Source organism: Eptesicus fuscus, chromosome 18 (genome assembly GCF_027574615.1).
Source record: "Eptesicus fuscus isolate TK198812 chromosome 18, DD_ASM_mEF_20220401, whole genome shotgun sequence".
Lineage (NCBI taxonomy): Eukaryota > Metazoa > Chordata > Mammalia > Chiroptera > Vespertilionidae > Eptesicus > Eptesicus fuscus.
Window position 1 is genome coordinate 1,783,336 of NC_072490.1, and position 9,911 is coordinate 1,793,246.

The 9,911-nt window shown below is 65.9% G+C and overlaps 1 protein-coding gene across 1 annotated transcript; it reads right to left on the reverse strand.

Moving 5' to 3' along the window:
• Positions 1 to 1,976: 1,976 nt before the first annotated feature.
• Positions 1,977 to 8,579, reverse strand: CDHR4 (cadherin related family member 4). The gene is made up of 19 exons (XM_054729917.1): positions 8,458 to 8,579; positions 7,980 to 8,164; positions 7,699 to 7,861; positions 7,532 to 7,620; positions 6,936 to 7,046; positions 6,246 to 6,349; positions 6,008 to 6,144; positions 5,638 to 5,815; positions 5,400 to 5,553; positions 5,119 to 5,212; positions 4,654 to 4,857; positions 4,432 to 4,571; positions 4,050 to 4,200; positions 3,751 to 3,971; positions 3,403 to 3,542; positions 2,899 to 2,955; positions 2,700 to 2,802; positions 2,514 to 2,541; positions 1,977 to 2,032 (listed from the first exon to the last, which is right to left on the reverse strand). The coding sequence occupies exons 1-19, from the start codon at positions 8,504 to 8,506 to the stop codon at positions 1,977 to 1,979; spliced, it is 2,364 nt and encodes a 787-aa protein (XP_054585892.1). The 5' UTR covers positions 8,507 to 8,579.
• Between the last annotated feature and the right edge of the window lie 1,332 nt (positions 8,580 to 9,911).

Below are 9,911 nucleotides of genomic sequence, written 5' to 3' on the forward strand. Positions count from 1 at the left end.
ATCAACAACAAGATGGCGGCCAGCCGAGGGGGCGGGGGCCGGGCGTCATAGTAACCAGGGCGGCAAGGAACCCGCCCCCGGCCGAGACTGTGCCCAATTAACAACCTCTCCGCCCGACACCCGGGGAGTGCTTCCCGCTGACGGGTCAGCCTGCCTGTCAATCAGAGCCAGCCTCCCGAGGCCAGAGCCGAACGCTCCGGCACGTGACTGTGACGGCACGGGGGGCGCATGCGTGCGGTTCCCGGGGTTGTTGGCGGCAGAGCTTTTGCGGGTGACTCCGAGGCCGTGGCGCCCTTGGCGCCTCTGCGTCCGCGACTGCGGTGCGGGCCCGGCCGCGTCTTCCTGCGCACACGCGGCCCGCCTGGGAAACGTCTGCTGTGTGCTGTTTGCTCTTCTTGGCCACGCACCCGGGAGGGGGGCGTTGCTGTCCCCAGTTCACTGGCGAGGAAACTGAGGTGCAGAGGGGGAAGCGGAGTCAAGGTCACGCCACCTCTGCAAGTGGAGGCGCCCATGTAATGCCCCTTCCCAGCGGCGTTCCCCGCTTTGGCCCGGCTCTGAGCCCCGAGGCCCGGCCTGCAGTGCTGTCGGCGCCCACGTTGCCCTTCCCTCTAGAGTTCAGGTCCCCGCACAGCCCCTGGCACCCGGCGGGCACTCCCTTTCCGCGCCCTGGAGCATCTTGTCCTGAGCTCCCGTGACTGTCATGATAGGCCTCGGAGGCCCACTGCGAGTCCTGGGCTCGGCTTCGGGGCCAGGGGCCCAGCTGCCGTCACGCCGTCACACCGTCTACACACAGCAAGTGCCCGGGCCCAGCCAGCCCGGGGGCTGTAGGCCCCGCTGCGCCATCTGTAACCGAGGCTGCCCGTCTGGCTCTAGAGATGAAGATTTAACGAGCCCTCAGCAGCCTGGCTCTCGCTTCTGCCCCCAGGCGAGCTCCAACTCCCTCGCTTTAATGGGAGCACCGCGACCTGTTTCCCCATTGGGTGCCCTCGGCTTCTCCCCGCGCCCTCCCCAGGGGCATCGGAACTGGCTCCGGGAGGGAGGTCTTGCAGCCCTGGAGAGGACGCCGGTCCACAGACTTGGCAGAGGGGAAGAGATTGGGAGAGCGTGGGGGTACACGGCGAAGAGCCCCACCAGACAGCAGGGCCTTGTGGAGGCGGGCAGTCTCCTGGGACCTGATGCCCGGCTGCGCGGGCTGCCTCCCGCAGGGTGCTAGGCCGCCTGGCCATGTGCGGCAGCCCAGCTCAGCATACGGAGGGCTGAGGGCCAAGGAGCCAGAAGAAACATCAGGAAAAAATGGGAACCAGCCCTAACCGGTGTGGCTCAGTGGATAGAGTGTGGGCCTGCGGACTGAAGGGTCCCTCCCAGGTTCGATTCCGGCCAAGGGCATGTACCTTGGTTGCGGGCACATCCCCAGTAGGAGTGTGCAGGAGGCAGCTCATTGATGTTTCTCTCTCATCGATGTTTCTAACTCTCTATCCCTCTCCCTTCCTCTCTGTAAAAAATCAATAAAATATATATTTTTTAAACGGGAACCACCCCTCAGAAGAGGGCTGGTGACCCCTCCACGGCCATCCATGCAGCGTTCTCTACTCTGCACCAACCCCCCCCTCGGTGCGGAAGCTCCCATCCCTCCCGGGAAAGCCGCCCCCACGCAGGCAAGCTGCCCCAGCACGCCCTCCTCTCCTGGAGGGAACAGCCCCCGTGCCCACAGGGCAGGCGGCTCCGCCGAGCGTTAATCGGGCCATCAGCGCCCTGGACATCGCCTCCCCAAAACGCACCTTCCTCCGCCCCGGTGTTCCCACGAGGCGGGCGGTCTCCACGGAGAACAAGGAAGCACAGATCTCAGCGCTCCTCCCACGGGTGGGCGACAAGGCTGGGACTTTGCTGTTTGTAATTTTGTTTATTATTGAATCAACTTGGAGACACAGCCCGGGATCACGTGAAGAAATTCCCACGCAGCGAAGCAGCTCCGTGGCTCAGAGCCAGCGCCAGGCGCCCGTGCGCGTGTTGAACAGGTAGTCCCTGCCCGTCCCTGAGCGCAGGGGGTCAGAGAGAGGAGACGCTGCTGGCCCCGGCAGAACGGCTCCCTCCCCCGGGACTCCGGGCGGGAAGCCCCCTTCCGCTTGACCCAACCTGTCCCCCGCCCCTCCTTTCTCAGAAAATTCTTTGAGGTCCAGCGCAAACGCACGGGAAGCATCCTTGGTTCCCCGAAACTGGACAGTAGCTCCCCTGAGCCAGGGCCAGGTGACTCTGCCAGAATTCACTGGTGACCACGGAGCCTCTCCCCTCCCCACCGCCCCTCCGGCCCCGTGGGCAGGGACCAGACCAGCTCTGAGTCCTCTATTTCCCGGTCCCCGGGGTGTTTGACAAACGTTGGCTGAAAGGTGAGTGGGGGTGAGACCCCATTCAGGGAAAGAGTGGATGGTGGGTGCCTGGTGGTAGGAGGAGGTGCTGAGATGGGGAACGGGAGGAAGTGGTCCGGGAGGGGACTGGTTTGGGAAGAGGGGGCTCACGGGAGTCCTGGGCTCTGCCATCGAAATGCTGCTGTGGGAAAACAGAGGCACGTGCGGGGAGCCTGTCCCGGGGCCAGCGCCCGCCTGCGTCCCGACCCGGGTCGCCATCCACAGGGCAGGGGGTAGGGCTGGCGGGCAGTGCTCCCAGCAGCCTCTGTGCCCCCTGCACCGGAAGGGTTGACATACCAGGCTCATGATGCTGCTGGGTGCCTCGGGTGTCTCCATCCGGGGTGTCTCCATCCTGGGCGCCTCCATGAACCCCTCAGAGGACCCCTCTGTTCCCTGGATACTGGAGCGAAGGAAGAGCAGGACCGCAGGATGAGGCTCTGGGCCTCAGCCGAGTTGGTGGCGGCCTTGCAGGCACCGCGGTGTGCAGGAGGCTGACCTGGTTAGCAGCAGCGCCTGGGCTGGTTTGCTCGGTGCCCGCAGCCCCTGGGCCCATCTGAAATGCCAGGAGGGAGGGCCGAGCGTGAGGGCGCAGGCCCGCTGGCCCCAGGCGCCAGCGCCATTCATCTCCCCTTCGCGTTGGGGCGAGCCGGTGCCTGTATACCGCGTCCACATCGCTACCCCGCGTCTCCTGGGTTCAGTTCTGTGCCCACAAGGAACTCGGAGGTCTCCGTGGAGGGCAGGGGTAAGGAAGAGGGTCAGTGCCCCAGGCACCACACACTGGGAGGCCATGCCCGGGCCGCCTCCATGCCCATCCCGTGCCAGCCCTGAGGACAGCTTCCTGCCCTGGCCTCTGTGCCTCTGACTGCACCCTCTGGACGAGCAGCTCCCTGACTGTCCGTCTGTCTGCTCGTCCGCAGGGGCTTTGCTATCAAATCTTGGCTGCAGCCGCCTCTCACAGGTGGGGCCCATGCACGGGCTGGGGGAGGCAGGAGCCCCCTACCCCCGGAGATGCCTGCTGAGGAGCCAGCCCAGGGCCAGGAGCAGGGCGCCGGTCACCGTCAGCACCGCCACAAACCAGGGCTCCGGCTGCCAGAAAGGCTCCGTGTGGGTCACAAGCAGGGGCGTCCTCACCGCAGGCACCTGCAATGGGCACAGCCTCATCCTGCCCTGCCCCAACGCCCGGGCACCCGCCTTCGAGCCCCTCAAGGCGTGGCACCCACACCCCAGGTTTGCTCTGGAATTGCTCTGTGCACCCTCTGGAAGGCCTTCCCCCAGGCCCCGCCCGGAAAGCTGGGTCTCCTCACTCGCCAGGAGCCTCTCCCACCCGCACGGGCCCGGGGCCCCTCACGGTGGCGCCGTTGGTGCTGGTGGCCGCTGTGCTGGCCCTCCAGGGGACCAGATGCACAATGACGGTGGCTGTGGTGCTGAGGTGGGGGGCGGAGGGACCTGCATCGGCCACGCGGATCCAGAGCTCGTAGGTCTGGGGCTGCTCTGGGGGGGGCGGCCCCGACGGGAGGTCCTCGTGCAGCAGGGCGGCTCCTTGCAGGCGGAAGCGGCCCTGACCGTTCCCTGAGAGCGGCGGCAGGAGGAGGGGACCATGGCTGGCCTGGCCGGCTCCTCTCCCACACCCTGGGGGCCGGGCCTCACCTCCCACGATGCTGTAGGAGAAGGCCAGGCGCTGTGGCTCCTGTGGGACCCGACATGACACCGTGGTCACCTCCGTGCTGCTGCCCGGGGAAGTGTGGACGGCGAGCTCCTGGAACGGGGGCTCGCACTCGGGGGCGTGGTCATTCACATCCTGCAGGCAGGTAGCCAGGTCACTGCTCCCCAAAGCCCCAGGCCACCCTCAGCCTCCTCAGCCTCCTCCCGCCTCCTCCCGCCACAGCCAGGGCCTGGGTCTGGGCAACAGGCCACAAAGCTTTCCACACGAGCCCTCCCCCTCCAGCCAACCGATGGAAGAAACTGAGGCACGGAGTGAGAACTCAGAGAGCCAGAGGGCGATCTGAACAAGGCCTGGGGGCTCGCTCACCTCCACCTCGACGGTGACGGTGCAGGAGCCGGAGCGGGGCTGCGCAGGGCCCTGGCCTTGGCCGTGGTCGGTCACCAGGACGGTGAGCCGGTGCAGCCTCTGCTGCTCGTAGTCCAGCGGCCCCAGGAGGCGAACCTCCCCTGGAAGGGACGACCGTGACCGTGGCCTCGGCCCGCAGTCCACTCCGCCTCCGCCCTGCACCCCAGCCCGCCGAGGAGGTACCGCTGAGCCGGTCCACAGCAAAGGCGGCAGGCCCGCCGGGGGTGTGGAACTCCGTGCCGTCGTGCGGGCAGTCCATGTCCGTGCCCACCACGGAGCCCAGCAGGGTGCGGGGCCCTGCGTCCTCGCGGACCCGGAATGTTCGAGGGACACAGGTTGGGGAGAACTCGTTGACAGGCGTCACCGTCACCAGGACCGGCACCTCAGCTGGAGGCCGGAAACAGTCAGGGCGCTGGCCTGGGAAGGGCTGGGGGGAGACTGTCCCTGCCCTTGGGGGGGGGGGCGTCTAAAGAGAGAGGCGTCTGGTGGGAGGGAGTGGCTGAGAGAGGAAAGAGATGCCCCCTCCCGGCCCCCTGTACGAAATGGAGACAAACAGCCCCCCCAGTTTGGAGAGAGGAGGACCCTATCCTGAGAGAGGACCGCGGAGCAGAACCGCCTGTCCTGGCCGCCCAGCCTGCTGTCGCTCACTGCTCATGGGGGGCTGCCCGCCATCCAGCACCAGGAGGGAGGCCGCGAGCTCAAAGCAGGCGCCGGGCGCGTCGCAGTCCAGGGTGGCGTTCACCTGCGGGAGGGGCGGGGCGCTGGAGCCACCCTGGGGCACCCACGTTCCCTCCGACCCCTGTTTTCCAGCTGCCACGCGGGGAGGCTCCCCATGTCCTCCACCCCGCTGGCTCTCCCAGCCCCTCCCCCCACCCCTCCCAAGCGCCCTGCGGGGGGGGGGGGGGGCGGTGCTGGGCGCGGGCGGGCACCTCCAGAACCCGGTCGCGGAGGCGGAGGCTGGCCAGGCCCCGCGGGCTGTGGGCCCGCAGCTGGTAGTGGAGGGTGGAGCCGGGAGAGTCGGGGTCCTCGCAGGTGAAGGTGCTCAGCGCGGTGCCCACGGGCGCGGTCTCGGGGATCCGAGTCCTGGGAGCAGAGCGCAGGGCGGGGTCCGGCCGGGCGGGGCAGTGGCCGGCGCCCCACAGGCCGAGGCCGGGCGGGCGGACTCACAGCAGCAGCGCCGGGAGGCAGCGCGGGGGCCAGCGGTTGACCGGAGTCACGTTCACGGTGAGGTCCAGCTGGACGCTGGGCCCGGGCCGGAGCCGCTCGAAGGCCCGCACCTGCAGCGAGGTGACCGGGCCGGCCCGCGCCAGGTCCAGGGGCGCGGAGGTCCGGACCACGCCGTCGGCTGGGCGGGGAGGGGGGGGGGACGCAGGGCTCGGCGCCGCCCCGGCGCGGGGGGGGGGGGTGTCCCGGCCCGGCCCTCCGAGGCTCGCCCCCAACGCGGCCCCAGCCCCGTTCCTCAGAGGCGGGTAGGCAGTGCGGACCCCCCGGACCACCCGCAGGGCAACCCGTACCCCCAACCCCGCGCGCCCCTCACCGCGTCCGATGGAGAAGCGCGGGCCGCGCGCCGGCCCCAGGAGTTCGTAGCGCACGTCCTCGCCCCGCGCCCGGACCCGCGCCACGGCGCTCCCGGGGGCCAGGTCCTCGGGGACCGAGACGCTCAGGCTCCGCTCCCTAAACCACAGGGCGCTGGCTCCGCCGGTCCCGCCCCCCCCCCCCCCCCCCAGGCAGACCAGGCCCCTCCGCTGGGACTCCCTCCCTCACACCAGCCTTACGCGAAGGAGAGCTGGCTGGAGGGGGCAGGCAGGACCCTCACGGTCAGCACCCCGCGGCAGCTGCGGCCTCGCCCCAAGGTCAGCAGCACCTGGAGCCGGAAGAGCTGCGGGCACACCGCACCGGAGGGGAACCGGGTGCTTCTCCCAGGAGGCAGACACCCCTCCTCCCCCACCTCCGCAAGGAGCCCCAACATCCTCTCCTCCAGGACGGGGCTCTCCGCTGACACATTCCTTTCAGTCCCATTCGTGGGCCATGAACCCTTCTATTCGGGTGCAAGCAGCCCCCAAAGGGTCATGTTTGAGGCAGTCACGATATGACCGCCAGCTGAGAGTTGCTAGGAGCCAGTCCCTGAGCCTCAGGAGTTTTAAAGAAGGAACTTCCCGACCGCCCTCAGTGGCACTGGCCACCTCACCCAGACGGGCTCTCCCTGTGTGGCTGCTCTGAGCACTTCCTTCTCCTCGAGGCACCTTGGGCTCCCAGAGCCAGGGACCCCGCTTCCTTTTGGAACGCAGAGCTCAGCGCCCACCCAGGCCGCGGTGGGGGACGGCCAGCCTGGGGTGTGGGTGCAGGCGCAGCCTGGGCCTGGGAGGAGGCCCAGGAGGCCAAGAGCAAGCAAGTCTCCGGAGGTGATGGCTCTGCCCACTGCATGCCCAGCCCATGGGCATCCCCAGGTCCCGAGTCATGCTCACCTTCGGAGCCTGGCCTCTGAGGCCCTGGGGGGGTGCCTGCAGCCAACCCTGCCCACTGATGGAGAAAGGTCCGGGGAAGTATGGCGGGTCCTGGGCACTGGTGATGTTCACCTAAGCGGACAGAGATGTTGGGGTCCCCAGCCCCAGTGCCCAGGCACCCCTGTCAAAATCCCCAACAGCCCAGCAGGTACCTGCCCACACCCAACCCTCCCAGGCCCCTGACACGGACGCTTACCCTAGCCTGGCCCCTTGGCCCTGATCCTCAATCCTTTCTGTTTTTAAACCATTTACTGTGTGTGTGTTTTAAATGCATTTTTTTATTTTTTATTTTTATTATTATTATTATTTTTTGCATTACAAAAGTGATACAGAATTTTCATGGAGAATTCAGAACACAGAGAGCTTGAGGAACTCGCCCCTGAGAGGTTCCTGTGGCAACAGCCATGGTCACGGCCCTCTCCATGAGCGTGTACCCTGCAGAGACTCAGCTGCGCAAAAGGCTCCCTCTGCAGGCCATGCCTGGCCAGGCAGGGGCCGAGCCGCCTCCATTCTGCCCGCCCCCCCCAACACACACACTGCCCACCTGCTGGGCTCACCTGGGCTCCCCGGAGTTCCAGGCCTGGGAGCAGTGTGTAGAGCCGAGCCCCAGGTGTGACTGTCTCCGGCACCTGGACGACTTCCCCAGCTGCCCAGGGGAGACCAGGGAGGCTGTGCTGAGGCCATGCCTGCCCACCCCGCCCCTGCCTGCCGCCCCTGGCCTCACCTGGGCTGACAAACCGGCCAGTGCACTGGGCACGGTCAGGGTCCCGCTGCACGTTCACAGAGAGTGGCCCCTCGATCACTTCGCTGCCACACGTCACCTGCAGCCGCAGCTCATAGTGGTTCACAGCCAGGGCATCCAGCCGGGCGGAGCTGCTCAAGGTCAGCTGTGGCAGGTGAGCGGGGCCTGCTGGGGCTGGGCTCCCTCCCCCGGCACCACCTCTGGCTCTGTGAATGGAGGTCTGCCCTTCCCCCCCCCTGCTTCCAGCTGTTCCCGGCCCCTACCTGTCCCACATAGAGCCCCTGCCACCTGGCCAGGCTGGGGGGGTTGAAGAAGGTGCTGTCTGGCTGCACCTGGAGCAGCTTCAGGGTGGGCGTGCGAGAGGAGCAGTTGAAGGAGAAAGACCAGAGCGTGGTGCCAGGCCCCACGCTCTCGGAGACATTGACGAACCAGGGCAGGCAGTGGAGGTCTGGGAGGGAGAGGCAGTCAGGCCGGAGGGCCCCGGCACACGGAACCCGCCCAGGAGCACAGCTCTACCCTTCTGCCACAGGCCCTGGGCACGGCCCCCCACATCCAGTCCTAGGTCAGCTCGTGGCACAGGTTGGGGGCGCGGACTTAGCTGAGGAAGAAGCCAAGGTAGGAAAGAGGGTCGGAGTTCAGCCCCAGCCCTCCCCTCCAGGGCAGCTAACCTGAGAAGGGTCAGGCCTCCACGCGGAGTGTGTGTAAGGGGGAGAACGGGTTCCCCACCCACCAGCTCCTCACCAGAGACAACCAGAGCCAGAAGCGTTGCCAGGGGCCTGAATGGCACCATAGCGCCAGCTGGATGCCCAGGCAGCGAACCCGCAGACACCGACAGCGGAGGAGGCGGAAAGCCAGCTGCCTTTGTCAGGCCCACCTGTTGCCAGGTGAGTTGCTCAAACACACTGGGTAGGCGGGACTCCTGGGCCTCCCAGGTTGTAGCCCCACCCCCCCACCCCCCCACCCCCGTACCCGCCCTGACTGAGCTCTAGACTCCAGACAGGCGTCCAGAGGCCTGTAAAACCCCGTTTTTCATTGGATTTCCTCTGTTCGTTACCACAGCCCGAAGGAGGTGTGAGGGGAGAAACAGCTTCAGATGCGGAAACAGCTCAGGGGAGAACTGGTCACGCGGTCCTCGGAGACGGAACCCTGGGCCCACGACGGGCTAACCGTGGAGTCCGAACTCCAGCTGCCATCCCCGTCAGAAGGTCCTCGGCCTACAAAATCTGAGCCCAGCCACCAACGAAATCTCTCAGAAGCTGTCTACCTGTCAAGCAAAGGAACCCTGGGTGATAGAGATCAAGCAACAGGTATCTTGGGGGTATCCGGAGGGGCACAGAGAGCCTCCTGGAGTGGGAGATGTCCTACATCTTGATCTGGGTGACAGATGCACACGTGTCTACAGGTTTTAATATTTATTGAGCTGTACCTTTAAGAATTGTCCATTTGGCCCAGCCTGTGTGGCTCAGTGGTTGAGCATCCACCTATGAACCGGGAGGTCCCGGTTTGATTCCCAGTCAGGGCACATGCCTGCGTTGCAGGCTCGGTCCTCAGTGTGGGGTGTGCAGGAGGCACTGATTAATGATTCTCTCTCATCATTGATGTTTCTCTCTCTCTCTCTTCCTCTCTGATATCAATAAACATTTTTTTAAAAAAGAATTGTCCATTTGTTGGTACAGGTTCTGTTTCATCTTCCTACCTCCACCCGGCGGGGTGCCCCGGGCGCAGTCTGACTTCTGAACTCCCCTCTGCTATCACATCCGGGCCCCTGGCCTTGAGTACCATCCACTCGCTCTGCCTCCCAGCCAAGGCTTCGGTGCTGATCTCTCTCCCAGACTCTGGAGCCACACACCCCGAGGCTGACCCGCGCCTCCCCTCGATGGATAGATGTCTGACAGGCACCTCAAGAGTGACATGTCCACCAACGGTGCTTTGATTTTCCTCGCAAACCCACCCTTCTCCAGTCTTTCCTGGATCAATTCACGACAATCTCTTCCAACCAGATGTTCGGGCCAGAAACCCAGGAGTCATGCTTGATGCTGTCTTTCCCTGCTCATAGTCACTCCTCACCAAGGCCTGATTTTAGCTTCAAAACATACCCCAAAGTGACCCCCTTTTTTCCATCAGCCCCACTGAGGCCCAGGCCCTCCCCGCCCATGCTGGATGAGGGCAGGAGCCTCCACTCTGATTACAGAGTG